General features: G+C 56.9%; 1 protein-coding gene and 1 long non-coding RNA gene across 4 annotated transcripts in view; one reads left to right on the top strand and one right to left on the bottom strand.

Moving 5' to 3' along the window:
- Window positions 1-1,793: 1,793 nt before the first annotated feature.
- Window positions 1,794-27,470, top strand: part of PPM1F (protein phosphatase, Mg2+/Mn2+ dependent 1F) — a 42,745-nt gene continuing 17,068 nt past the window's right edge. The window contains exons 1-8 of one of the 3 annotated variants that reach the window (XM_001926857.6): window positions 1,794-1,859; window positions 6,797-7,039; window positions 11,659-11,798; window positions 15,226-15,434; window positions 15,811-15,999; window positions 18,050-18,193; window positions 19,984-20,077; window positions 21,097-24,461. In XM_001926857.6, coding sequence (XP_001926892.3) covers window positions 6,843-7,039; window positions 11,659-11,798; window positions 15,226-15,434; window positions 15,811-15,999; window positions 18,050-18,193; window positions 19,984-20,077; window positions 21,097-21,434 — 1,311 coding nt within the window. In that variant the 5' untranslated portion in view covers window positions 1,794-1,859; window positions 6,797-6,842 and the 3' untranslated portion in view covers window positions 21,435-24,461. Of the gene's footprint in view, window positions 1,860-6,796; window positions 7,040-11,658; window positions 11,799-15,225; window positions 15,435-15,810; window positions 16,000-18,049; window positions 19,288-19,983; window positions 20,078-21,096; window positions 24,462-27,470 lie in introns of those variants that run through there. The other 2 variants (XM_021073287.2, XR_014826095.1) reach the window with 2 other exon arrangements.
- Window positions 21,478-27,322, bottom strand: LOC146396676 (uncharacterized). Its single transcript, XR_014826102.1, has 2 exons — window positions 26,964-27,322; window positions 21,478-26,362 (listed from the first exon to the last, which is right to left on the bottom strand). It is a non-coding gene; the product is annotated as an uncharacterized LOC146396676 (long non-coding RNA).

Raw genomic sequence — 27,470 nt, forward strand, 5'->3', positions numbered from 1 at the left:
AGGCAGGGTCTCACCACAGCCCTAGGAGGTAATTTTGTTGCTATTGTTCCCATTTTTTCCAGTAAGGAAGCTAAGCACAGGGGAGCTGAGGAACGTATTCAAGGTCACAAGTGGCCTCAGGCCTTTCTGGAGTCAGCACACTGAGAGGGATCAAGGGATCTAGGAAGGAATGAGCAAGATAATGGGATGAGGAGTTCCTGTTGTGACTCAGTGGGTTACGAACCTGACTAGTATCCATGAGGATGCAGGTTTGATCCCTGGCCTCACTCAGTGAGTTAAGGATCCTAAGGATCTGACATTGCCATGGTTTGCGGTATAGGTCACAGATGTGGCTTGGATCCCATGTTGCTGTGGCTGTGGTGTAGACCAGCAGATGCAGCTCTGATTTAACCCCTGGCCCAGGAACTTCCATACGCTTTGAGTGCAGCCCTAAAAAGACAAAAGAATGCGACCAGCCAGAGTACCCCCTCCACCCTGCTTTCTCTGCCCAGACACCCCTGCCTGCCAGACCCACCCCAAACTCCACCCCAGATGTCCTTTCAAATCCACCAACTGCTAGTCTTCCAAAACCCTGTTAGTGAAACATTCCGAGACCTTAGTTCCTGGGAAGGACAGGCAGTGCATGGGTGGGCCTGGATGCCAGTGGGGGCAGGGCCCCAGCTCTCTTTGGAGAGCTCTCCATAAGAAAACTTAAATCATGCTTTACGGAGTTCCAGAGTTCCCGTCCTGGCGAAGCAGAGATGAGTCCGACAAGGAACCGTGAGGTCTTGGGTTTGGTCCCTGGCCTGACTCAGTGGGTTAAGGATCCGGCATTGCCATGAGCTGTGGTGTAGGTTGCAGACACGGCTCGGATCTGGCATTGCTGTGGCTCTGGCATAGGCTGGCAGCAACAGCTCTGGTTAGACCCCTAGCCTGGGAACCTCCATATGCTGTGGGTGCAGCACTAAAAAAGACAAAAAGACAAAAATAAAAATTATGCTTTACAACTGCACTGATACAAAGATGAATATATTAACATGTATTAAAACATCTTCTTTGACCTAAAAGTTCATTTATCTCTTCCAGCCTTAAAATATTTTTATACATTTCTAGGATGGCAGGAAAATGGCTCCCAAGGTTCTTGTCCCTGGAACTGTGCTGATGTTAGATCATGTGGTGAATAGGAATCAGGGCCGCAGGTAAAATTAAGGTTGCTAATCGGACTTTAAAATAGGAAGATTATCCTGGGCTATGTGGGCGGCCCAGTACCATCACAAGGGCCTTTTCGTTCCTGGCTTGGAAGGGTGAAGGGGCGGTAAGCCAAGAAGGGGGCAGTTAGAAGCTGTAAAGATGGCAGAAGGGATTCTTCCCAGAGCCTCCAAAAAAGAAGGCGTCCTGCTGACCCTTGAACTTGACCCACTGAGACCCACTGGATTTCTGCCCTCCAGACTTATAGATATTAAATATGTGCGTCTGTAGCAATCGTCCTAACAGCAAAAGGAAGTTAACGGTCTCTGAAAGCATCAGCCCCCGGTAGCGTGGTCTCGCAACCCTGCTCTGAGGCTAACCGGCTGTTAACTGCACAAGTTGCCTAATTTCTGGGCGCTTTCCTCCATCTACCCGGCTACCGCAGGTTAAAGACGTGCCGGACTCTGGCCGCTGAGCGCGGAGGCAGAAGCGGGGAAGTCGGAAAGCAGCACGCAGCGTGAGCTCAGTCTCCAGGCTGGGCCGCCGTGCGGCCACCAGGGGGCAGCAGAGGCCGGCCCCCGCCTCTCCCGCCCAGGATCAACTGCGCCTGCGCGGTGCCCGTGGCTGCTGGACGGGAAGTGGGCGGGGCTGGAAAGGAGCTGCTCGCTGGGCGCCGGGTGGCCGAGTGGCAGGTGAGGCCCACGGGGGCTTGGGTGCGGCGGCCCGGGGCGCGGGAGCGGGGCAGATGGCGCCAGGGGGGTGCTACGGCGGGGGCGCCAGGGACGGTGTCGGGGGCTGGAGAGGCCGATATGGGGACCCCGAGGGGTTGGGGGCCGAGTGGGAGCTGCAGAGCGGGGGCGGCTGCGGGGCTGGGGAGCCCCAGGCGAGCATGGGGGCTGAACGCCGGGGGGCAGAGTCTGGGCGTCAGGCCCAAGGGGTTGTGACCGAGCCGGGGCAAGGGACCCAGGACGGTAAAGCGGGATGGAGTGCGAAGGGGTCACGTGCCTCCCCTCTTGCCCGGGTCCGGCCCCTCCGCTCCCCACCTCCTGGAGCATCTGGCGCGGCCACGGCCCTGACCCCTACCCCAGGAGCCTCTGCACCCTGGCCCTACTGCAGCCCCGGCCCCGGCCCTCCCCTAAGTGTATTTAAGCTTTAGCCAGACAGGCTAAGATAGAACCTCAGGCTGGGAGGCCATGGCTCCACCACTGCAGCTGTGTGGCTTCAGGCAAGCCTCTTAACCTCTCTGTATCAGAGAGAAATGGCACCTGATTGGAGGGATTTTAGTGCAGGGCCTAACAGTGGGGCCTAATCCCTGGTGAATGGGCTCCTTCTTGAAGGCTTCCACTCAGCTGGACACTTGTCCTGAGTGACACAGGTCCTGGTGACGTTTCCTGGGGCAGGTTCTGTGGATGAGCTGTGCTCCCACCGTGGGAGATAGAATGCAAGTCTCACTTCTGGCTTTTATGCCATTTCCGGCCATTGTCACATTTCACCCATCCTCTTGCAACTGGAAGTGACAAAGGCATGGAAAGACCCCACCTCATTCCAGCTTTGCCATTTCCTGCCTGTGTGGCCTTCATTGGGCTGCTGACCCTTCCTGAGCCTGTTTCTTCATCTGCAGGAGTGGTTCAGTAAAACTGTACTCAGCCTAGTGGTGAGAGGTAAATAGGATGGTACCACTTTACAAACCTTCAGGCAACTTCATTCCTAGAATTCCTTTGTGTTATCGCCTCAAGCCAGCCCTGTCCTTGAGACCTGTCTGCTCCCACCATGTTCACTGGAGTTTTTAGCTTCCTCTTTCGAGGGGCTGGGCTCCAGGCTACACCACCATCTAGGGGTGTTGGGAGGGAACTGATGCCTTCCCTCTGCTGTCACACTTGCCAGCAGCCGCACAGAGGCCCTGTGACACCTGAGGGACTGGGTAGGGCGTTGGGGGAGCTTATAATCTCATGAGAAGGCAAGCCCGTAAAAAGTGGTGGGTGCACAGCAGTGTGAATGTGCTTAAAGCAGCAGAACTGTACAATTAAAAATGGGTAGAAAGGGAAGTTCCCATTGTGGTGCAGTGGAAATGAATCGGACTAGTATGCATGAGGATGTGGTACAATCCCTGGCCTCACTCAGTGGGGCAAGGATCTGGGATTGCTGTGAGCTAAGGTGTAGGTCACATACGTGGCTCTCGGATCCTGCGTTACTGCGGCTGTGTGTAGGCCGGCAGCTGTAGCTCTGATTCAAGCCCTAGCCTGGTGTGACCCTTAAAAAAAAAAAAAAAGGGTAGAACGGAGTTCGGAGTTCGAGCAACAGAAACAAATCCGCTAGTTTCCATGAGGTTGGTTAGGGATCGCAGACCCTAACCAAACTTTTTTGCTTTTTAGGGCCGCACCCAAGGCACCTGGAACTTCCCAGGTTAGGAGTCAAATCAGAACTACAGCTGCCAGCCTACACCACAGCCGCAGCAACATGGGATCCAAGCCACGTCTGTGACCTACACCACAGCTCACAGTAATGCTGAATGCTTAACGCAGTGAACGAGGCCAAGGATCAAACCCACGTCCTCATGGATCCTAGTCGGGTTGGTTACCACTGAGCCACTATGGGAACTCTCCACTTGTAGAAAATTTTAAAACAACGATTACAATACTTTTGTAATAGTGATGCGGTTACCTTTCCTAAGGATCAAGCTTCTCCCTTCTCTCTGTTCTCCAGGCAAATAGGACTTAACAAGTATCTTGTCCTAATGACTAGAAAAAGGCAGTTGTGCGAATGGACCTTAGTTGAGCTTCTAAGTCAAAATGGGTAAACTAGGAGTTCCTGACGTGGCTCAGTGGTTAACGAATCCAACTAGGAACCATGAAGTTGTGGGTTCTATCCCTGGCCTTGCTCAGTGGGTTAAGGATCCTGCGTTGCTGTGGCTGTGGTGTAGGCCAGCAGCTGTAGCTCTGATTAGACCCCTAGCCTGGGAACCTCCATATGCCACGAGTGTGGCCCTCAAAAGCCAAAGAAAAGGGGGGGGGTAAACTATAGGAAAATAAAGGTCTTAAATGGAAGAGAACAAGAAAAATGGACTTCCACGAGTCAGGTGCAGGCGAGAGTGCTGTAGAAGCCAGCTGTCCCCAGGGTGTGATGATGTCTGCAGAGGCCAGGGGTGGCGGGCAGGGAGCAAGGAAACAAAGGAGGGGATCTGGGAGCGATTGAGAGGGTGGTGGGGTTCTATTCAGGTGGGAGCTGGGCTCCACAGTCCCACTGGCCTGACCCTACCAGGGGCCTCTCAGCAGATGACCAGGCCCTTTTGCTGCAGCTCTGAGGTAAGGTGAGGGTGATTTCATGGGTATGGGGAGGTGAGAAGGTGGTAGAGGAAGCAGCTCAAGGTGGTGGGTATTGGCAGCACCACTACTCCCACCAGGCCACCCGCGGATGAGCAGTGTGGAGGGGCATCTTTTCAGGAGCTGGAGGACCTAGCTATACTGGTCGAGCAGGTGGCAGTGGTGTCCCTCCCACGCCCACCCCAGGTCCTCATGCGTGGGGTGGGGGGCAACTGCCCCAGTCAGGACCCCACACCAGGCCCAGCCCTGCTGCATCCTTCCCACCACCTGCCCCTGTTGTGCCACCTGCCTGCTGGCCACCATCCTGAGACCAGCTCCTTGGTTGGGCCACAGCCCTGCCCCTATGCTCCCTACCCAGGGCTGTTTCTGGGCCCCTCTTTGGGCAGGAATGTCCTCTTCCTGCCCAGAGAGAGGCCCAGAGGCAACTAGAATCCAGGCTCAAATAGACTCCAGGCTCACATCAGTTTGGTGTTTACCTCAAATCTGGGAATGTGTTGAGAAATGGATGGGCAAGGAAGGAAGTCCCTTATGTCAGCTGGTCCCAGAGAAGGAAAGCCATATCCTGGCTCATTTCCTGGGCCTTGGCTCTGCCAGGTGATGTAGAAACAAGCCTGCTGGGTCCTGGTGACTCCCACCTATCCAGCACAGGAGGGGCTGGTCCAGGCCTTAAGTCATACCTGGGCATGGGGTGGGGGGCACAGGAGCATAGCAGAGACTAGATCTGGTTGCTGCTGGGGGCGGGGCGGCGGCGGGGGGGGGGGTCAAGGCCCAGGGAACAGCATCCCAAGGCCAGGAAGCAAGGGCTTCCTGCATTCCCCACACCAAACCCCCTCTGCCAGCACCAGCAGTGAGGTTGCGATGAAGGCTCTTGAACTCCGCACTTTAGTCCTGGACCCTTGAGGTCAGTGAGCAGGGCCTTCCCCCTTTGATTCTGACCCCTCCTCTAGGGAGCATGCTTTGGCCTGCCAGGGATTTCAGCACCTCAAGTATTTGTTTCTGGATTCAATTGCAGGGGAGCCCCAGGCAGCAGCTCCTTATTACTCACATTTCTCTGCTGAGCCCCATGTCAGAGTAGTTAGCCAGCAGAAGAGGCAGCTTAGCCTCTTTTTCTGCCCTGGGGCCACTGAGTTTGCTGGGAAATTCACGCCACCTTCCTCTTGTTTGTCATTGGCTCAGGCTGTCCTGGGCCTGGCCTGGCCACCGCCTACCCGGTGGCCCTCACCACCCCCATGGGCTGGCCTGGCCCTGTCTCCTGCTCACTGTCTTACCCTTGTGGTTACAGACAGTATGCATTCTGCTGTCACCTGCTTGTTCTTTATGTCCTTCATCTGTCTCCCCGTTTGCTTTCTGCAGTCCAGGCTGTGTTGTGCTTGGACAGGAGGGGTGACAGTGTGATCCTGGCCCCAGAACCTTCCATCACAGGTGCTCGGCTTCTGTGTTGTTCGTGTGTCTCTGCTTCAAAAAGTTAACCCCCGATTCCTGTCTCTGACAGAAGAGAGAGGGTTTGTGTGTTGAGTTTACCTCTCTTCACCCTCCACCCTCTGCGCTCCAGATCCCCTGCGAACACACATCTTGCTTCCTCTCTCCCTTCGCCCCTGCGCCTGCCCTCCTGTGTTCTGTCTTTATTCTTCCAGACCTGTCAGTGGTTCTGTTCTTCAAGGGGCGCCGAGCCGCCTGCATCCTCCAGACTCCAATCCGTTGGGAGCCCAGGACAGTGTATGGGGACATGGTCAAGCCTTTTCAGCCTCAGAGGCCTGAGGCTCCTCCTGAAAGGACTTAAAAGGCTTGACCACATCCCAGACGCTGCAACCCTTCTGAGCCAACCTTCTGCTTCCTGCCTGCCTGTGATGCCCTCTGCATGGTGGCCCTGCCACTATCCCAACACGTGTCCCTTCTCTCCTCTGGGCACAGCTTCCAGGCTCCTAGGCCCAACAGCATCACTTCTTCATGTCCTGCTGCTCAGGCCTCAGGTCAGGTTGAGCCCCTTAATGGGGTATGTCCACCTGGCTTGGCCCTGGGTCCCCCTCCTGCCAACCTCTGGCCACAGGGGTTGTCTGCCCAGAATGCGCCTTCCCCCCTCCAGGACATCTCTCCCGGCTCTTCTCCTGAAGCTGCCTCTCTGACCTTTGGGTCACCTAGGGTTGTCCCTCCCATGTGGGCCCCAGAACTGTGTGCCAGGATGATGGCGGTGTTAAAGGAAGGCGGAGCCAGTGAGCACTCAGCTCTCAGCACTCAGTGCTGCAAGGCAAGGGCAATGACTACCCATGTTCCTGCTGATGCTCACATTCCTCCCCCCACATCCCTACCAGAGTGAAGACCTACCAGCCTGGCTGCAGCCCCCGGGATGCTCTGGCCATGGCCTCGGGAGCCTCACAGCAGGACAGCCAGACGGCAGAGGAGATCCCCAGCTTCCTGGACGTGTTCCTCCACGACTTCCCAGCCCCGCTGAGTCCAGACAGCCCTTTGCCGTGGAAGGTCCCAGGCGTGGTGCTGAGCCAGGAGGAGGTGGAGGGCGAGCTGGCCGAGCTGGCGATGGGCCTCCTGGGCAGCAGGTGAGCCGTGCGGTCCAGGATGTGGCGGGGAGGTGGGCATAGAACTTGGCTGCCTGGTCCCCATGCCTTCTCATGCTGAGTCCGTTCCACATGGAAGTCCCTTGGCAGGTGAAGGGATCCCCATGACAAAGCACCACAGCCCAGGTGCCTTAGAACAACAGAAATGCCCCACCTCATGGTCCTGGGGGCCGGAAGTCAGGGGCTGCGTTGTCACACAACGTCTACCTCATCTGTCTGTGTTTCTTCCCTTCTTGTAAGGATACCTGTTGGATTAGGAGCCTGCCTTGCTCCTGCATGACCTCATCTTATACCTGCCAAGACCCTAATTCCATAGAAGGTCACATTCTGAGCCCCTGGGTTAGGGCTTCAGCACATCTTTTCAGGAGGCACAATTCAACCCACGATAGGCATGAAGCAATAGGTCCCGTTTCTGTCCCGTCTCACACAGGGAGCAGAGGCAGCTAAGCAAAGAGACTGGCCCAAGGCCTTGCAGTTGCGGCAGGACAGAGCCAGGCCATGTGCCCAGCACACAGGCCACACTGTCCCCTGGCCATCACACTGAGAGGTGGCACCATTCCCATTTCAGAGGCCATGAAGACAAGGTTCGGAGAGGAGCACAACCAGCTTAGCGGGTTTTTGGGGGAGATGGAGATCTGTGTGCTGCCATGAGCTGTGCACTGCTCATTGCAGTGAGGGCTGGTGGGCCAAGTGGCCTCAGTGTGAACCTTGACCCTCCTCAGGGGCTGTGCCCACCCTCCCTGGTCACTGCAACACCCCTAATGCCAGGACACACCCTGGCCCCTGCGCTGGTGTTTTCATGTCCCCAAGTGCGTTTCCTTCGTGGCAGGTCAGCTGCCTCCCGAGAGGTCCTGCTTGGTGGAGCTCGAGGCCAAATCACTGTCAGCAGCACTGGGAGCATGAGGGCCACAGGGCTGCTCCAGGGCCATGTCCACACAGCTCAGGAAGAGGTGCTGGTGACCATGTCCCTCGTGCATGCTATGTGTGGAGGGTGATGCTGGTGGCTTGGCTTTGCTTTGGAGGCAGGTAGCGTAAAGCAGATTGGAGCAAACAGACCTGGGGCCTGAGGAGGTGAAGTCAGGCGTCAGGGTGCTGGATGTGGGAGAAATGAGGGGCAGAAGCACAGAAGAGGGAGGGCTGGGTGCCCAGCAGGCACCTCAGTGGACAGAAGGGACATGGAGGGTCTGAACCCCCAGCAGCTACTAGGCAGGTGTGGTGCCCAGCGGGGCCAGGGATGACGTGCCCTCGGGACAGAACAGAAGCAGGCTGGAGGTCGAGGCACAGAGTGGCCTGGGTAACAGCAGAGCCCCCGGGGAGGGGCACTGATGTGATCAGCCAGGTCTTGGGTTTGGGAGAAGGGCCGTGCTAGAGGGAGGGGGCTGGTTTCACAGCAGGGGAGGTGGGGGTGAGGCAGGGAAGGTGACAGGTGGGAGCCATGACCAGCATCCTGCCTGGGCTGGGGCCTGAACTGGAGAAATCAGGTCAGTCTGAGGGCCTATGCAGGGCCTCATGGAGTGAGTTCAGTTAGGAGGGAGGGCAGGAAGTGGGGAGAGGTCTCAGGCTAGATGTTGGAAGACTAGGTCTTACTCAGGGTGGGGTGGGACCCCTGGAGGGCCAGGCAGCAGGCGGGTGAGAGGGGAGTGGGGTGGGCAGGCCTTGGGGGCAGGTGTTGAATGAGCTTCCTTTAACTAGCAGATGACAGAGCAGGATTGAGATCATCAGTGATGGAAGAGGCCATGGGTCACAGCCCCAGAGCCCACTGTCCCCGTAGCCGCTCCCCAGTCCACCTTAAAGCATCTTAAAATGTAACATTTTAGGAGTTTCCTGGTGGCCTAGCATTTAAGGATTTGATGTCATTGCTATGATGCTGGTTTGATCCTGGCCTGGGAATTTTCTCATGCCACCAGCAGGGCCAAAAAAAAAGAAAAAATTTCTTTTCTTTCTTTTTTTTTTTTTTTTTTTGTCTTTTTAGAGCTGCGCCCAGCCATATGGAAGTTACCAGCTAAGGGTCAAATTGGAGCTCTAGATCCCGGCCTTCACCATAGCCCCAGCAACGTCAGATCCGAGCCAAGTCTGTGACCTACACCGCATTTTTTTTTTTTTTTTTTTTTCTTTTTAGGGCTATAACCATACATATGGAGGTTCCCAGGTTAGGGGTCAAATCGGAGCTGTAGCTGCCAGCCTACACCACAGCCACAGCGACGCAGATCTGAGCCATGTCTGCGACCTACACCACAGCTCATGGTAACTCCGGATCCTTAACCCACTGAGTGAGGCCAGGGATCGAACCTGCAGCCTCATGGGTACTAGTCAGTTTATTTCCACCACACCACAATGGGAACTCCAAAAAAACCATAATGTTTTAAAGTTTCATGTTTTCTGGCCATTTGAATAGGTATATTTTCCATTAGTTTAGTTCTTCCCAGTATTTCTTTCCTATGCAGACAGATGTTCACACATGTCACATGTCTGCACACTTGTGACATATGGGGGTCCCACATGGGTGTCCCAGAGCTTGCATGCAGGTTCTTAGACCTCAGCCCCGGGCATGTTGGTCTGAGAGGGGTTTCAGATTGTGAGTGGAATCCTGTATGAGACTGTCCAGAAGTCAGATCACCCAGTGTAGGGCTGCAGTGACTTACTTCCTGTCCTCCCCACTGGTGGCCACATCTCAGGTCCCCAAGCAGTGCGTCCCTGACACTGTCACTGCTGATGTGTGTCTCACCTTTGCTGCTATACTGCAGGCTCCTTGGAAACCCAAGGTGGCTGGGGCGACAGCGTTACTCGGGTGCCCAGGCCTCACCTACCTTCCCACTCACCAGGGTATCACTGGCATCTTTAGGAGCCTGGGCACCTGGCAGAACCCCTGGCTGAGGCGGGAGGGGTGGCCAGGAAGCCACACCGTGGCCCACAGCCAGGCATTGTTCATTCCGCATGCCGGAAGCTGCCTCCCTGCAGGAAGCAGCCAGGCCTCGCCCCTCACTGGGAACCAGGAGAAAAAGGAAAGCCCCTTGGCTGGCAGGAAATCCCCACATGACAGAGGAACTCACTCCTCTGTGTCTTGACTGGTTGTTTTTCAAAGGCAGTTCCAGGGGCTTCTTCCCTGAGTCACTCATTTTAAAAAATGACAGGTTCATCCCAACTGATCCCTAGAGCATCTGTAGGCACAGCCTGTACGCTGGAGGGATGTGACCACCCCCCGGCTCTTGGGGGTCCTTGCTCTTCAGGGAGGCTGGTGTCAGCCCAGCATAGCCACTAGCTGCCCTGGACTTAGCCCGGCCCTCAGGGACAGGCCCCAATGCATCCTAGGGGCAGCAGTGCGGCTTGGTGGTAGGAGACGGTTTCTGAGGCCAGGGGCTGGGCAGGCAGGTTGGAGTACTTCCCATCTGCCTGTGTCTCCACCCGCAGACTTGCTGGGGGGTGAGGGGGATCCTGCCAGGGGAGGGTTCTTTTGCCCTTATTTGCTGTCCCACTCCTGCCTGTGCTGACCATCAAAGCACCCAGCCACGTCTGGGCCCCGGGCATCCCCAGGGTCACCCCACTTCCAGCCTCGCCAACCCATCCAGCCAGACCACAGGCCCCCTGGTCCCAAACCTCTCAACCTCAGTGGAACCTGAGGCTCACTACACACCTGCCTGGTCCCCTGCCCAACCCCTGCTCTGTCCCATCCCGTCCACTGCCAAGCCCGGCTTTACCCTTGAGTCTACCCCCCAAGGCAAGGCCAGAGAGGTCTAAAAACCGCAGTGGGATCATGTCCTGTCCCTCCTCAAGCCACACAGAGGTTGTGGCCCCTGTTGTCCTGATGGTGGCCTCCCCAGGGCCCCCTTCACCATCTGGGCCCCATGGGCTGCACACTCAGCCTGGCCTTTCAGACCCAGCCTGCGGGCCCCATACTCCCCAGGCTGCTTTCCTGGGGCAGCACTGCAGGCTGGGCAGCCCAACTCACAGGAACATAGCAGCTCCGGATCCTGGCAACTAGGCGGGTGCCCTCTAGGGGTGGCTGGCAGCCCTCGTCTGTAGGATCCTCATACCAATCTTTGCCTTTTTCACAGATGAGGACACCAATGTGACTGGAGTAGGGCCCGCCCTTCTCCAGCATGACCTCATTTTAGCTGGTTGCGTCTGCAGCAACCCTGTCCCCAAATGAGGCCACATTCTGAGGCACCCGGTGTTAGAACTGAGACTTATAAACTTGGGAGATTAAGTTCAACCAAAAGACTCCTCGACCCCCAGGGGTCTCCAGCTGGCTTTGGTGTCCAGGAGCTGTCATGAGGCTGGACGTGGGACTGTTTGGCCTGGCCACCAAGGACAGCAGACACAGCCCACATGTCTGTGACAGCCCCTTCCCACCAGTTGCCCCAGCACATGTTTGGTGCAGCAAGGGATGTTGGTGTCACATCCAACCAGCCCCAACCCCGCTTGAGGACCAGAGGCTGACCTGCTAGTCGTGGCCGTACATGGGAAGTGAGCAGTCACTGTGATCTCCAGAAGGGCCACCCTGAGTGAAAAGGGGCCCGTGGTGCCTACCTGGAGCATGGTGCAGGCCTTGGGTGCTGGCATCTGCCAAGGAGCAGCCTCTCACTCCCGGCTCGCACCCCTAGGAACGCTCCACCACTGCTTGCGGCAAGTCTGGCCCACGAGGCTGTTTCCCGGCTGCTACAGATGGACCTTTCTGAGTTTAGGAAGTTGCTGAAGCAGGAGGATGAGGATGGTGATGAGGAGGAGAAGGCCCCCGTGACCTGTGAGTTCTCCCTCTTGGGGGCCCCGGGCTTAGTGGGTGGTAAATTCACCAGCCAGTCGGGGGCCAGGCCACAGGGGAGCATCAGGGCTCACCTGGCCCCCCTTTCCTGTTTTACTGGCTGATGGGTGGTCATGGGTAGCACTGGGCACCTGTGCTCAGGACAGGGTGACAGAGTGCAGATGCGGGGACAAGCGTGGAGTCTGCTTGGTGGACACTACAGCCCTGACCCTGAGCTTCACAACAGCCCAGGAGACACATCCTTGTCCCAGTTCACACAGAGGAGCCCTCTGGGCACCCACTTCTCTGCCCCAGAGGGCTATGTGTGGATGGTGACGTGAGAGCCGCTTCCTGGGGGCAGTGTCAGTGTCCAGTCGTAGAACATGCAGAGCTCAGGGCATGTCTCAGCTGATCCAAGTTGGGACCCTGTCAGGTGGAGGCTGGGGGTCCCTGAGAGCCTGGAGAGGCACCACAGAGGCATGCGTCCTGTTCCTGGGACAGTGGTCAGTGACTGGAGGAGCCCAGGACAGGAGTGAGCCTCGTAATCAGGCAGGGCCCTCATTTTTCAAGCCCTCCTGTCACTTTCCTAGTAGTTCCTTCCAACTGTATTTTACCCAAATGTCAGATCACAACCGTGGAGAGCGAGGGGCCTGTGTGTGGCCCAGGTGGAGTGTGGTGCAGACCCAGCCTGGAGCAGGGGCCCAGTCTCTCCATTGCTGCCCAGAGGAGGTGCCTCAGGCCAGTGAGGATGCAGGGAAGCAGGGTGGGTCCTGGGGGTCCAGCCCCTGTAGACAGGGGGCGAGGGAGGGGGCTCACAGATTTCCCCTCCTTTGCCATTTCCTGTGCAACTGTGTTACTTTGCTGTCTTCTTTAATTGAGACGTGAGTGACTTTTCATGGAAGGCAGATTTGGGGGGATGGAGGAATACTGGCTCAACCCCTGCCCCCTTCCCCAGCTGCCGCCCACTGTGTTCCATCCCAGCCCCCGCATTCCTGCTACAGCCAGCATTTGTCCTTTGCAAAAGCCTGCAGGCGTCCGCTGGGCCGTCATCGCCACCTGCTGGTGGGAAGGAGCTGTGCAGCTGACACCCCGCCTGGGCCTCAGGGCTCCCGCTGGGAAGGCGGGACACTCCACGGCTCTGCCCACCCAGCAGGCCTGGGCCCGCTGCCCTTGTCAGCTCTGCACTGTCATGGGAGTGGAATGCAGTCTGCCTCTTGCGAAATTGGCCTTGTGCCTCACAAGAGACAGACTGCTTTGAGACTTACCACCCAGGGCAGTGGTGTGACTGAGGCAGCTGTGTGGCCTCCCCCACCAGCCAGCAGCTCCTCTGAGCTACATCTGGAGTCTGAGCACCCACTGCTTGTCATCCTTACTGGGAACTGCCCTTACTGGAGCCCAGGGTCCAGTTTGCACACGTCAGCAGAAGTAGCAACAGGGCCTGAGCAGAGAATGACCAATGCCTCTGCTACCCCACCTCTGACACTCCCGGGTGTCAGCCTGACATGTACAGAGCCTGGGGGTGGGGGCTTGGGGTGGAGAGAAGAAGCGTCACTGTGCTACCCAGCTGGACAGGACTTTCTGACAACACGGAGCCTTGCGCATGGACCTGTGCTCGTGATCTGAGCCTTCCTGCACCCACAGCCCCCTGGCAGCCCTGCCAGTCCCCAGTCTCCCAAACACCTGAATGTCCCTTGTGTCCTGAGCGTGATGGCAGTGGTGCATTCGAGGCACCCACCTTGCTCCATGGACTCCCTCAGACTCATCTCCCATGGGCTCCTGCCCACAGACTGTCAGTGCCTCCCTGGCCCCATGCTCCCCTCTCTTGCAGCCACTGGCCCCACTCCACTCCAGTCTGTTTCCAGCCACCCGCCCTGGAGCCCCTCTGCAGGTACCTAGGCAGCCATCTCCCCGGGTTATGCAAGAAGTGCACTGGGTGTCCCCGGCACAGCGCCTGGGGTCCCTTTGGACCTGTTTCTTGTCCGTCTTTTCTTTAGAAGCTAGGTATGGGTAGGTTTTGGGGTTTTCCTTTAAAAATTCATGTTGTGGGGGGTAAGTATTCCCTGTTGCTGCATAACAAATTGCCCCCAATTTTAGTGGCTCTAAACAATAAACATTTATTATCCCACAGTTTCTGTGGGTCTGGAATTTGGTGGCGGCAGAGCTGGTGGTTTGGGCCCCAGGTCCCTCGTGAGGCCATAATCAGACAAAAGCCAGTGGGGCAGGGGTCCCACTTTCGAGACAGTCCATCACTTGGCCCCTGGCAGGAGACCTCAGTGCCCCACATGGCATGTGGCCTCTGCACAGGTGCTTGGGTATCTTCACAGCATGGCTTCCAGCCTCCCTTAGAGCCACTGATTTGTGAGATGGGGAGAGACAGACAAAAACAGAGATTGGGAGGCTAAGAGTGAGAGAAACAGAGCCAGAGAGAGAGCAGGCTGGGACTGCTCACCATCACTTCCGTTTTAGTCTCATTAGAAGCAGTACAAAACTGTACTGAATTATCACAACCGTGATCTAGACATAATTTATCCCACAAGGATGGATGTGTTATTTTTCTGGCCACGCCGACACCCCCACCTTCACCCCTGACAACCACCATGTCTGTCTCTATAACCTTGTTGCAAGGATGCATCTCAGTGGCCTACACAGTGTGATTTCGGGGTTGGCATCCCCAGGGACTCTGTGTCTGTAGCCCCTGCCCCTTCCACTGAGCACCAGGCAGGGTTCTGTGTCTGGGGGTTTGTCCTTCCCCTATGGACAGACACCTGGGCCCATTCTAGCTCGCAGCTGTCACACTGCTGGGACCTCCCAGCACAGGTCGCGATGTGAATCAGTCTTCATTTCTCTGATCTATGAGCCCTGGGTGCAATTGCTGGGCTGAATGGCAATTCTGTGTTTAGTTGCAAAAATCTTTTTCTTTTTTCATTTTTGCCTGCTCTGCGGCATATGGAGTTCCTGGGCCAGGGATCAAATCTGAGCCACAGTCTTGACCTAAACTGAAGCTGAGGCAACACTGGATCCTTAACCCACTGTGCCAGGCCTGGATTGAACCCGCATATCAGCACTCCAGAGACACCACCGATCCTGTTGCCCCACAGTGAAAACACCACAAAAATAATTTTTAATGCAGCTGAATTCTTCATCAGGAGACCAGACCATAATTTACTCTGTTGTCAGACATGTATTATTTCTAAGTATGCCACAATCACAAATGACTCTGTACTTGTTCTCAAGGTATCTTTGCATTTCTGGCTCTTTCCTTGGGATGGGCTCTGAGGAGTGGCCATGGGATGGGGGCTCCTGGTGTGTGTCGCCACAACAGCCACTCATGCTGATGGCACAGGATGGCATGGGTTCTTAGGCTGCACTGGCTGGGGAGCTTCAGAGGGCAGGGGAAGCACTTCCCTAACTGCCCTCCATCCCCCCTCAGTGCTGGATGCTGCAGGCCTGGCGCGGAGCCTCTTCAACCAGCTGTGGGAAGTGTGCAGCCAGCAGCAGGTGCAGGAGCATGAGCCTGTGGAGGCCCAGGTTCTGCAGCGGCCGTGGCTGGTTTCTGTCCACGCCGTCCGCAATGCCCGCCGCAGGATGGAGGACCGACATGTGTGTCTCCCCGCCTTCAACCAGCTCTTTGGCCTGTCAGTGAGTATACAGCCAGTGGAGAAGGTCTCTGCCTCAGTCAGGACAGCCTGGGAGCCTGCGGAGGGACCCTGGGCACCAAGCGGGAGAGACATCCACAGCTGCCACTGGGAGCCAATTTGTCCAGCACCCCTGGACCTGGGCAGGCCCCGGCCCCACTGGGAGCCACCTGATGCCTGTTATCTCTTCCCACACTCCTGGCAGTTGGGCCCAGAGTAGAGACCAAGGCTCCCAAGGGTCATCCTTACCCAGACAGCCCAGCCTGTCTGGTGGTAGAGGCCGTGCTGTCCAAACCCTGCCCCATTCAGCACCCAGCTCTACCCCCTGATGTGACCCTCTGCTGGGCAGGGCCATGACCCACACTGTGCCTCCCCTCCAGGACTCTGTGGACCGCGCCTACTTTGCTGTGTTTGACGGGCATGGTGGGGTGGACGCCGCGAGGTATGCAAGTGTGCATGTGCATGCCAATGCTGCCCGCCAGCCGGAGTTGCCCACAGACCCTGCAGCGGCTCTCCGAGCAGCCTTCCGTTGCACCGATGAGATGTTCCTCCGGAAAGCCAAGAGGGAGGTGAGGACCAGCCGGGGGTTTCTGTGAGACTGCCCGTGCACCAGCAGAGGGTATGCAGCCCTCGTGGGGAGGCACAGCCTGTTTTCAAATGCGCTCAGGATCTTGTCTCAGTCAGGTACAGTAGGATGATAGAGATTGAGGCACCTGCTTAGAAAGAGGTGTTTATTACACACAGTGCTCAGGAGGAGACACCACACCATACAGGGCCACACGGGAAGCACCAGGTCAGGTCAGGAGATCTAGTGGAGAGGGGACGGCATGGCCCCAGGCCTTCACTGTGGCCTCTGTAGGAAGGCCTGGGTGAGGCAGGCAGGCACCACAGCAAGCTTCGGATCAGATGGTTTGAATAAGCCTGGCAGGTTCTGGGCTACAGGGGTAGTCCCCAGCCATCCAGTCCAGGGGATACACTGGCCTGGTGGGGGACCAAGGAGGTCACAGAGGATGTGGGCTCCACTGGCTTGTGTAGGAGAGGTACAACCCCCACAAGATGGAATTAGCCCTGGGAGGGGCACTCCTGTCAGTAGTCATAAGGTCCTCCATTTGTCTAACATCAGAAGATACAGAACACAAGTCACAGGACCAGTACAGGCAGACCTCAGGTCTTGCAAATTTGGTTCCCCAATGTTATTGGTTCCTCAATAACGTGAGTATCAGATAAAGTGAGTAACATGAATCTTTTGGTTTCCCAGTGCACACGAAAGCTGTGTTTACACTCTCATCTAAGTGTGCAACAGTATCACGTCTAAGACAATGTATGTACCTTAAAATTACCTTATTGCTAAAAAAAAACTCTAGCCATCATCTGAGCCTTCAATGAAGTAGGGACTTTCTGCGGGAGTAACATCAATGATCACTGACCACAGATCACCATGACAGGTGTGATAAAAGTGAAACATCACAAGAACTACCAAAATGTGGCACAGAGACAGGAAGAGAGCAAATGCTGTTGGAAAAATGGCACCAGTGGAGTTCCCGTTGTGGCTCAGTGGTTAACGAACTGACTAGGAACCATGAGGTTGCGGGTTCGATCCCTGGCCTTGCTCAGTGGGTTAAGGATCCGGCATTGCCGTGAGCTGTGGTGTAGGTTGCAGACGCAGCTCAGATCCCGCATTGCTGTGGCTCTGACATAGGCCAGTGGCTACAGCTCCGATTCAACCCCTAGCCTGGGAACCTCCATATGCCGCAGGAGCGGCCCTCGAAAGGCAAAAAGACAAAAAAAAAAAAAAAAAAAAAAAGCACCAGTAAACTTGCTTAATACAGGCTTGCCACTAACCTTCAACGTGTAAAAACACATCCGGAGTTCCCTGGTGGCCTAACAGTTAAGGATTCAGTGTTGTCACTGCTGTGGTGTGGGTTCCTGGCCCAGGAACTTCCACATGCTACAGGTGTGGCCAAAACACAGACACACACACACACACACACACAGAGTAAAAGAAGCAGTAACAGGATGAAGCAGTAACAGGATTTACCATCTCCCCCCACCCCCACCCTGCAGGCTGCTGAGCTCAGAAAAGGCCTGGGGGACAGGGGGGCACAGGCCTTACCAAAGTCGCCAGGGCAGGACTTTGCATCTGAACACATGAGGTGGGAGTCCCGCCCTCCTGGCCACTGTCACCTGGAGCTCAAGGTTGCTTCTTGGAGTTGAGAAAGGGTTCCCTGAGGCAGGTGTTTAGCTTAGGTATGATCATCTAAAAGTACCTTTGCTGAGATATAATTGGCACAGGACAGACTCCACTAGTCCGAGGTGGTGGCTTTGGCACGTCTGCACGCTCACCATGGTAACAGACTTCATCACTCGAAGGTTTCGTCTGTCCTTTGTCATCCCTGCCCACCCCCTGTTCCCCAGACACCCACTGCTATCTGACACCACAGATAGCAGAGTCTTCGTTTGCTGACTTTTCATAAACACCCCTTTCACACAGCATGGCCCTGGCGCGTCAGTCTGTTCCTGTTTCCCGTGAGCACTGTTTCGGGGTAGTCTGGCTGGCTGGCGTGGGTGTGTGGCGCAGTGGCCTCTCTGTCCTCACCCGCATGCCTCCTCTCCCCACAGCGGCTGCAGAGCGGCACCACAGGGGTGTGTGCGCTCATTGCCGGGAGCACCCTGCACGTCGCCTGGCTCGGGGACTCACAGGTGCTCCTGGTGCAGCAGGGGCAGGTGGTGAAGCTGATGGAGCCACACAGACCCGAGCGACAGGTAAGGGCTTCGGATGGGCTGGGGCCATCTTCCCAGGAGATACCTGGCATGCCTCCAGAGGGAGGGCACCCGCCTGACTCGAGTGGCTGGGGGTCCCCTAAAGCTTGGGGTGTTAGCAGCCAGGAATCCCAGTTGAGCCCTTCCTGTCTCCCCTGCGGGGAGAGCTTTACCTGCAGGGTCCCACCTGGGCTGTGGAGGAGGAGGTGACGCTGAGTTGGAGCTGGAAGGGACCAGGCTTGGGGCTGGGAGCTGCAGAAACGAACAGGAAGGAGGCAGGTGTAGGCCCAGCAGGCCTGTGCTAGAGTCCAGGAGAGGACAGTTCAGCCAGGACCTGCCACTGAGATCACGGCTGCTTCTGTGGCAGGAGGCACTTTTTGTAAGGAACCCAGAAGCCTTTGGAATGATCAGACCAGCTGAGGGCAAGCTGAGGGCTGGGTCACAGAGGCCGCTGCGGAGGGACATAGAAGAAAGAGTCCACGCTTGGGGGGTGGGGAAGAGGCCTTGGGCAGCTAAGAGGATGGCGCTGCCTTTAGTCTGGGGGCTGGGGAGCTTGAGGTAGGATATTCCTATGAGTGTGGGCCCTGGAGGGGCTGGTGGGACACCCCATGTAGAAGGGTAGGGCTGGGGACGTGGGCCTGCAGGCAGCTGCTCCCGGAGCCCAGAGTTGTGCAGGGGGGAGGGTGTGGCAGGAGGCCGGGCGTACCGTCAGAAGTAGGGTGGAGCAGGAGCACACACGGTGGGGGTCATGGAAGGCCCAGCTGACTACCTGGGCAGCGCACAGGTGAGCCAGGCCTCGGGCCAGAGGGGCTGGGAGGTGAGCAGAAACATGAGACTGGCTGCTGCTAGGAACCAACGGGGCCACCAGTCCCAGCTTGGCCTTGGGGCAGCTGTCTCAGGCAGGTGGGGAAGATGAGGGGGAAGGACAGCTGAGGTGAAAATGGGGCACCCCAAGGCCCAGGATGCCCAGTCTTAGACTGGGCGAGGTGACAGGTGGGAGCCGCAGGGGAGGGCAGGGGCGCTTGACATCTGGGAAACCTCTTCTTCAGGGCAATTTAAGGGACCTAAGTGGTTTTTAGAACTCGTGGCTGGACCCAGCCTCTTTCCTGTCCTTTTTTTTTTTTTTTTTAAGGGCGGCATCCACGGCACATGGAGGTTCCCAGGCTAGGGTTTGAATTGGAACTTCAGTTGTCAGCCTACACCACAGCTCACAGCAACACTGGATCCTTAACCCCCTGATCGAGGAATCGGAACCCGCAACCTCATGGTTCCTAGTTGGATTCATCTCCACTGTGCCACCTTGGGAACTCCCGTCCTGTCCTCTTAGGCCTGGAACACTTTTGTGGAGCTGGACAGTGCCCTTGTGGGGGTGGGGGTGGGGTGAGAAGGACAAGGACCTCGTTCCAGGCCATTCTGGGCCTGGTTCTGTTTTCATCCAGCCCTGCCAAGTGGCCACAGGAACCACACACTTGGTCCTATAAGGAAGGGACAGCATCCCCGTGTGACTGATGAGGCAACTGGGAACCCATATCTGACTTGAGCGAGGCTCTATGTCTTTTTTCGGCCGTGAGCATTTCCTGGACCCGAATCGCTGCTCAGGGATGGGCCCCTGTCTGTGTGTGCAGTAACCTGCTTGGTCGTTCCTGCCAAGGTCATGCGTCTTTGGGACCTTTGGGTCAGTCATATCTTCTCGCAGCCTCACCAGCACTGCCTCGGAAGCCAGTGCATCTCTCCTCAGGCAGCACCACGGGCACCTGCCTGCAAGCCCCAACCCACCCTGGCTGTCTCCACAGGATGAGAAGGACCGCATCGAGGCGCTGGGCGGCTTCGTGTCACACGTAGATTGCTGGAGAGTCAATGGGACGCTGGCCGTCTCCAGAGCCATCGGTAAGGAGACAAGGAGCCCAGCTCCCAAGTGCTGTGGGGCAGCAGCGTCACCTGCTGGTCGGTCAGCCTGTGAAGGACTCTGGCGAGTGTAGCCCAGGCAGGTGCAGGCGCCCTAGGGACTTGCATCCCGCACAAGTGATTGCAGGGTGCATTACATTTGTTAGAACAGCTCCCCAGAGAGGTCTAGGAGGAAACCCTAAGCCAGTGACCATGTGTGTTTAACTAGTCTGTAAGTGAGGCTTATTCTCCCCTACCCCCCTTTCATGCTGGTGACTTTTTTTCTATCTTAAAAAATGAGTACAAACAGCAGTATACCCCCTCCCATCCTCAGTCTGGGACACAGACCTCCCTCCTGGTGCTGAGAAATCGCTCCCTCCCCACCACCCCTGAAGTGTGGCCCCTCCCAGCCTCCTGAAGTGTTCTGGGCCTTCCTTGCCACTGGGCACTGGGGTGGAGGGGTGTGGAGGCTGGGAGGGCCCGCCTATTCAAAAAAGAGGGGACTGCTGGGCAGCTGCGTGACTCGGGGCCACAGCCGGGGTGGGGACTGGTGGGGAGCTCTTGGGTGAGGCCTGAGCAGAAGAGAAGCAGAGGGTGGCATTGGGGCAAGAGTCCTCCGGGAACCAGGCTGGGTGGTGGGGAGATGGGAGCAGGTGGGCGGGAGACAGTGTCTGGAACTCTGTTGAGGTGCCCATTAGATGTGGAGGAGAGCCTGGGGGACTGGCGTGGGTGGCCAGGGCCACAGAGCAGACAATGTCCTCAGCCTGTGGTCCCCTCTGAAGCAAGACAGCTGTTACGGGGGGCTGACCTGGCCTTGCTGGATTCTGACCCTGCCCTTGGGAGTCAGTGAATCTGCCATGTTGCCCTGCCTTGTCCCTTTGGAGCACTTGGCCCTGCACGAAACCTTTTCACCCTGTGTCCTTGCCTCATTGAGCCAGGCGCTGGAGGCGGGGTGGCGGCAGGGAGCCCCAGGCCTGGGGGAGCAGCAGGGGTGCGGCCCTCACAACTCTTTCCATGCCCAGGGGACGTCTTCCAGAAGCCCTACGTGTCTGGGGAGGCGGACGCAGCCTCGCGGGAGCTGACGGGCTCTGAGGATTACCTGCTGTTGGCCTGCGATGGCTTCTTTGATGTGGTCCCTCACCAGGAGGTGGCTGGCCTTGTGCAGAGCCACCTGGTCGGGCAGGAGGGCAGTGGGCAGCGCGTGGCTGAGGAGCTGGTGGCTGCAGCCCGAGAGCGGGGCTCCCACGACAACATCACGGTTATGGTGGTCTTCCTCAGGGACCCCCGAGACCTACTGGAGGGTGGGGCCCGGGGGGCGGGCCTCTCTGAGCCAGAGACCCCAGCTGCCCCCAGAAGCTAGGAGGTCCAGGCTCCCCACCCCGTGATTCCCACCTCAGATGCCTTAGGACCTGGCAGGAGGTGGGCAGGCGCCACCACCCAAGCACGTTCCCCATGTGCCTCTCTGTCCCCTGCTTGCGTTGGCCATCCTGGTGACTGCCGAGGGTGGCACGCCCTGCTCACAGCAGGCGGTGGGATGGCAGGATCTCCAAAGGAAGCCCCAGAATGGGATGGGGCCCAGCAAGTAGACAGGCTTTGTGCCCCATCAGGCAGGGATGGGACCAGACCAAAGACACCTGGCATGTGCACAGAGCAGCAGGACGCTACCTAGGGGACACTCAGGCAGAACCAGGAACCACAGACATTTTCAGGCACCCTGGGCACCCAGCAAAGATTTCTCACCCACCCCTCACTGCGGGTGACTGGGAGGCATATATGGACAGATGTGCCTGGCAGGTCCTGGTGCCTGGTGGGTCCTGGCCAAGCCAGGTGGCTTCCCAGAGTATGTGAGGGGGGCCTCCTGGGCAAGGGAGGGGTCCTATCAGCAGTGCCCATGCATCAGTGACTTCCCTGGTCCCCATTGCCCATGGTGCACCAGGGAGGGGATGTTCAGACAAAGACAAGTGTGTCTTGTTTGTGGTCTTTTTTTTTTTCCAGGGAAAAGTGTAATTCAGAAGCAGTATTTCAGGTTCTGTCCTTGTTATGTCAGTGCCAAGAGGACCTATTGTGTCATATAACTTAAATAGAGCTCAGCATTTATTTTATTCTTTAGAAGACTTAAGTATTGATTTTTTTTTTTTTTTTTTTGAGAAGTGTCTTTTGCAGTATTACTGAATTTTTTTTCCCAAGTCAGGATTTAAACAAACACTTTTCCAGGTGGTGTCAATAAGCCATTCAAGTGCCTTAAACAGCTTTAGGCAAGGCTGCAACTGCCAGGCCTGTGACCGATTCTGATAGCATGTTTAAGTTGTTACAAAAGCAGGATTTATTTTGTCATAGTGGCTGGATTTTGGCCAGAATTCTTCCTGCAAGAGTTCTTTCTGCCTTTGTGATGTGCCAATGAGAGTGAGAGCTGGGCCAAGTGGTCTGGGCTGGACTGCAGGGCCAGAATCAGGTGGCCGCAGCCCTGCTTGCCTCCGCACCCGTCTCGGCCCTACCACTCACATCTCTGACTGGACCCCAGGCTGAGGGACTAAGCTCCGTGATCAAGCGGGTCCTTGCTGCTGTGTGGAATATTCCAGAAGGTCTTGCCTATTGGTCACTGAATTGGTTTCACCTGCAAGTACGCTTAAGGGGCTCTGCAAGGCAGAGGCAGCCTGTGGGTCTCTGGCTGCATTTGGAGGAGGTGGTGGTTGCCACCGGAAGCCTGAGCTGCCTGCCTGCTGCAGCCCCTCCTTTGGCCCTGAGGGTGGCAGCCTCTGCTGCCTTGCTCTGCCTGCAGCCCACCTGCCTGTGAAGCTCAGAGGCCTCAGGACACAGTGACACAGGTTTGCTCATGTCCAGTGGGACAGATATGATTATGTGTGGACTTGAAATTGCAGGCCTGGACCCCTGGGGAGAGGGGTCTCTGGTGGCAGGTCTAGGAAGGGCAGCAGGTGGCTTAGTGAGGCTTCAGGGATGCCCCTTGGGGGCTTGTGGGACTGGGCAGGGGAGGAAGCTTAGTGCCAGTGGCTGTGGGGCCCCATGGGGGTGATCAGAGTCCACTCCCAGCAGTGGGCCTGGATGAGCTGTGCAGGAGCTGACGCCAGGGGACCAGGGTAGGGGCAGTGTGAGAGCCTCTCCTGAGGCCAGTCCACTGTCCAGCAAGAGAGGAAGGAGCCCTTGGGGGTGGGGACGCCACCTGCAGCCTTAGCATTTCCACTCCCAGCTGTGGTCAGTGCCTCGCTCCAGAGCTCTGTTTAAAAAGCATCTTTAATGTGGTCACAGCAGTTCAGAGATTTGCTCCATTTAACCTGAAGGCCCTGCCTTCTGGGGGCCAGAGGTCCCCTCACAGCCCAGGGGCAAGGAAACGCTGTCCTCCCTCCACAGGGGGCTGGATTGTGCCAAACCTCGTCACAGAGCCCCTCTTCCTCCCAACTGGGCACCTTCGGCCTGGTCTGGAAACCTTTCCAAGCCCTAGCTTTGTCATAGTCATTGTCTTTGTGCCTCCCTGGACCTCAGTGTCCTCTCTGCGGGACACAGTGGCACTGAGTCTGCAGCAACGCCTGGATTTCTGGAATTTCCGGGCCTCGAGGCCAGCCGGGCCTGCTGGGGAGATGCTGCCAGTGCAGTGCCAAGGGCCCCTCCCCTGCAGCAGGGTGAGGTGATTAAGGGTTATTAGTGACTATTCTTAACGTGAAGTGGGCTGGGAAAGAATCGAGCTCCTAATGCCAGTGCCTGCTTTATATGGGATACAAAGCCGGAGTCCTGTGGCCCTGCTGGTACAAGTGGGGCTGATCCCAGCTGGCAGGGATTGGGGAGGCCCAGGGAGGGCACCAGGTGCCAGCCCTCCAGGGTCAAGCCCCCAACCTGCTGAAATCCCAGGGGCAAACTTCACCCAGCCCAGCTTCAGCATCCAGGATTAGGAAATGGGTGTGTTTTGGGAGGAAGAGCAGTGGGGTGGGGGAGGCCCCACAGGAGAACCCCAAACCCTCTGGTGTGCTAGATTGGCTTCCGAAGACCCCTGCCCTCCCTGGGCCAGCATGCAGCCCTGCCTTGCCCCTTCTCCTGTGGCTGGAAGTCCACTGTGGACTTGGGTGTCCTGGGCACCTCAGCAGTAACCCCAGGGCGGGCACACAGCCCACCCCTGGGCCTGGCCCCCATCCAAGCCACATAGAAACCTGTGCAAATTGAGCTTTGAGTTTGATTCTGGCTGCAGCCCCAGGGCCGAGGCTCCACAGCTTTACCAGAGCACCTCCAGCCTTTCGAGGCGTTATCTGTGCACGTCTCAGTGGGCTTCCTGGAAGTGTTCTGTGCAAGAGGCTCTTGTTTCCAGGCGGGGTGGCTGTTTCCACTTCTGAGGGACAAGTCCCTGGGGCCGAGGTGTCAATAAACCACAAGTCCAAACCCACCACTGAGTCCTGCCTTCTCTTCTTTGGTCCTCTGGCATCCAGGGTGTGTGTGGTAGCTGCTGGGGGACCATCTGCCAGTCTTGCCAAGGGAGCAGATGGATTCAAGAGAGACCTGCCTACCGGCTCTCTGGCCCACTAGCCAACCTGGCTCCATCTCTGGGTTCTAGGCTCACCAGAAGCAGGAGGGCCTGTTCCCTTCGAGCCTCTCCAAGGGTGGCGGGAGGGGGGTCAGGCCCCCTGGGAGCCCGCAGGAGTCCTTCAGGGCCTAGGGGATCTGAGGATGGAGACACTCCCCCATTGTACCTGGTGAGGGGAGTAGGGCAAAGGGAGACCACAGGTCAGCAGCTCCCAGGAGGGCTGAGCTCCAGGGAAGGTGAAAACAGCCCCCACACATGTACTGCTGAGCCTCCAATGCTGCCTGAACTCCCCAGGTGTAGCAGGAGCTAGTACTTGTGCTTTCGGGGTGGTTCGGCCAGCTTGCCAGGATGGCGTCCCTGCCGCTCCTACTCCCACCCTGGATGCCAGCCTTCCCACACCCCCTTCCCCACAGTGAGCCTTTCAGTGCCCCCCCCAGGCAACCTGGGCAGTGGTCTCCTTCCCTGAGACCACTTAGCAAGGGAGGCAGCTTCATCCGTCTCTACCTTGTTACCATGATGGGGGGGGCCCTCCCAATGGGCCACACCTACTCACCCATCTGTTTCCCCTGCGCCCCCCACCTCCCTGAGCTCCCGCATCCTTAAGTATATGCTGTCTTAATTGCTCCCTGATGAGCTGCCTCACGTGTCTGAATCAACTCTGCAGCCAGATGGTGGCACCCACACCCCGCCCCCACAGTCACAGGGCTGGGAACCAGGAGCCACCCTGCCTGGGGGATGGGGCTGCAAGGCCCCCGGGGCAGCTGGGCCTCATTCATCTGCCAGACCTGGACCAGGACCAGGCCAGCAGGACAGCAGCTGGGGTGGGGGCTGCAGCTGGGGACAAACCTACACCCAGAGGCCAAAGCTGAGGACACAGAGTCTGCCCAGGTGGAAGGTGGGAGCAGGCAGTGGGGCTGGATCTCGTGCCCACCAGGTGGGGGCTCTAGCCCGGGGAGCCAGTTGGGAGGGCTGAAGACTAGCTCCCTGCTGCCCCACGGGCCCTTCAGAGGGTCCTGGGGCCCCTAGCTGCCCCCTCTGGTTCTGAACCAGTCAAGGGCAAGCCTTCAGCCAGCCCCACACATCTTGGATCTGCTTCTAAGGACTTGCGCCTGAACATCTGGGCGCCCAAGGCCAAGGAGTATGTCAAGCCTCAGAGCAGCCTGGGGACCGCTCCAGTCCAGCAGAAGATCCCACCAGGTGCCCTAGGCCCAGGCAGGTCCCTCCTCAGACCACTGTCTCTGCCAGTTGTTATGACTGTGGTCTTAAAGACCACCTCTTCCTCCTCCCTTCTCTCCCCCTCCCCCTTTTTCTCCTCCCTCCCCTCCCCCCCCCTTTTTTTTTTTTGGTCATCCCTCAGCACATGTAGTTCCCAGGCCTGGGATCAGATCTGAGCTGCAGCTACAACCTAAACCGCAGCTGTGGCACAGTGCATGTTGGTGGTTTCTTGCAGCTTGCTTAAAAAATGATGTGCCTTTATTGTACTAAAGAAATTCCGAGAGCAGCACAACCTACTCCCTTACAAAGTCTACTGAAGCCCTTGAATTTATCCCAATTCAACGTGGGATCCTTAACTCACTGTGCCAGGCCGGGGATCGAACCTTTGTCCTGGTGCTGTAGAAACACTGCCCATCCCTTTGCGCCACAGCAGGAATTCCTCCCCTCCTTCCTTAAATTGTAAAAGCAATATGACAGTATAACAAAACTTGGAAGAGAGAGGAGAAACAAGAGTTTTTTTTGTTTTGTTTTGCTTTTTAGGGCTGCACCTGCAGTATATGGAGGTTCCCAGGCTAGGGGTCGAATCCGAGCTGTAGCCTACACCACAGCCACAGCAACACGAGATCCTTAACCCACTGAGTGAGGCCAGGGATCAAACCTGCAACCTTGTGGTTCCTAGTCTGGTTAGTTTCTGCTGAGCCATGACAGGAACTCCGAGGAGAAACAAGATTTGGTTTTGGGTGTGGAACAAAATAACCAACAAAAGTGTTTAGAAATGAAGCTTAAAAATAAAGCCTTTTGGGAGTTCCCTGGTGGCTCAGTGGGTTAAGGACTCAGCATTGTCACTGCTGTGGCTTGGGTTTGAGCCCTGGCCAGGGAACTTCCACATGCCACAGGCAGGCATCGCCCCTCCCTCCAAAAAAAATCATAAAGAAAAAGCAGGGAGTTCCCGTCGTGGCGCAGTGGTTAACGAATCCGACTAGGAACCATGAGTTTGCGGGTTCGATCCCTGCCCTTGCTCAGTGGGTTAATGATCCGGCGTTGCCGTGAGCTGTGGTGTAGGTTGCAGACGCGGCTCGGATCCCACGTTGCTGTGGCTCTGGCGTAGGCCGGTAGCTACAGCTCCGATTAGACCCCTAGCCTGGGAACCTCCATATGCCGCGGGTGCGGCCCAAGAAATAGCAACAACAACAATAACAAAAAGACAAAAAAAAAAAAAAAAAGAAAAAGAAAAAGCAGAGTTCAGGGAGTTCCTGTCGTGGTGCAGTGGTTAACGAATCTAAGAACCATGAGGTTGCGGATTCAGTCCCTGCCCTTGCTCAGTGGGTTAACAATCTGGCGTTGCCATGAGCTGTCGTGTACGTTGCAGACGCGGCTCGGATCCCGTGTTGCTGTGGCTCTGTTATAGGCCGGTGGCTACAGCTCTGATTCGACCCCTAGCCTGGGAACCTCCATATGCCGCAGGAGCGGCCCAAGAAATGGAAAAAAGACAAAAAAAAAAGAAAAAGCAGAGTTCCTGTGGTGGCTCAGTAGTAACAAGCCCGACTAGTGTCCATGAAGATGCAGGTTCAGTCCCTGGCCTTGCACATTGGTTTAAGGATCCAGTGTTGCTGTGAGCTGTGGTGTAGGTCACAGATGTGGCTTGAATATGGTGTT

The sequence above is a fragment of the Sus scrofa genome, chromosome 14, assembly GCF_054392235.1.
Source record: "Sus scrofa isolate SSC_HxYL_T2T_F1_AM1 chromosome 14, Sscrofa_HxYL_maternal_Yorkshire_Landrace_v2.0, whole genome shotgun sequence".
Lineage (NCBI taxonomy): Eukaryota > Metazoa > Chordata > Mammalia > Artiodactyla > Suidae > Sus > Sus scrofa.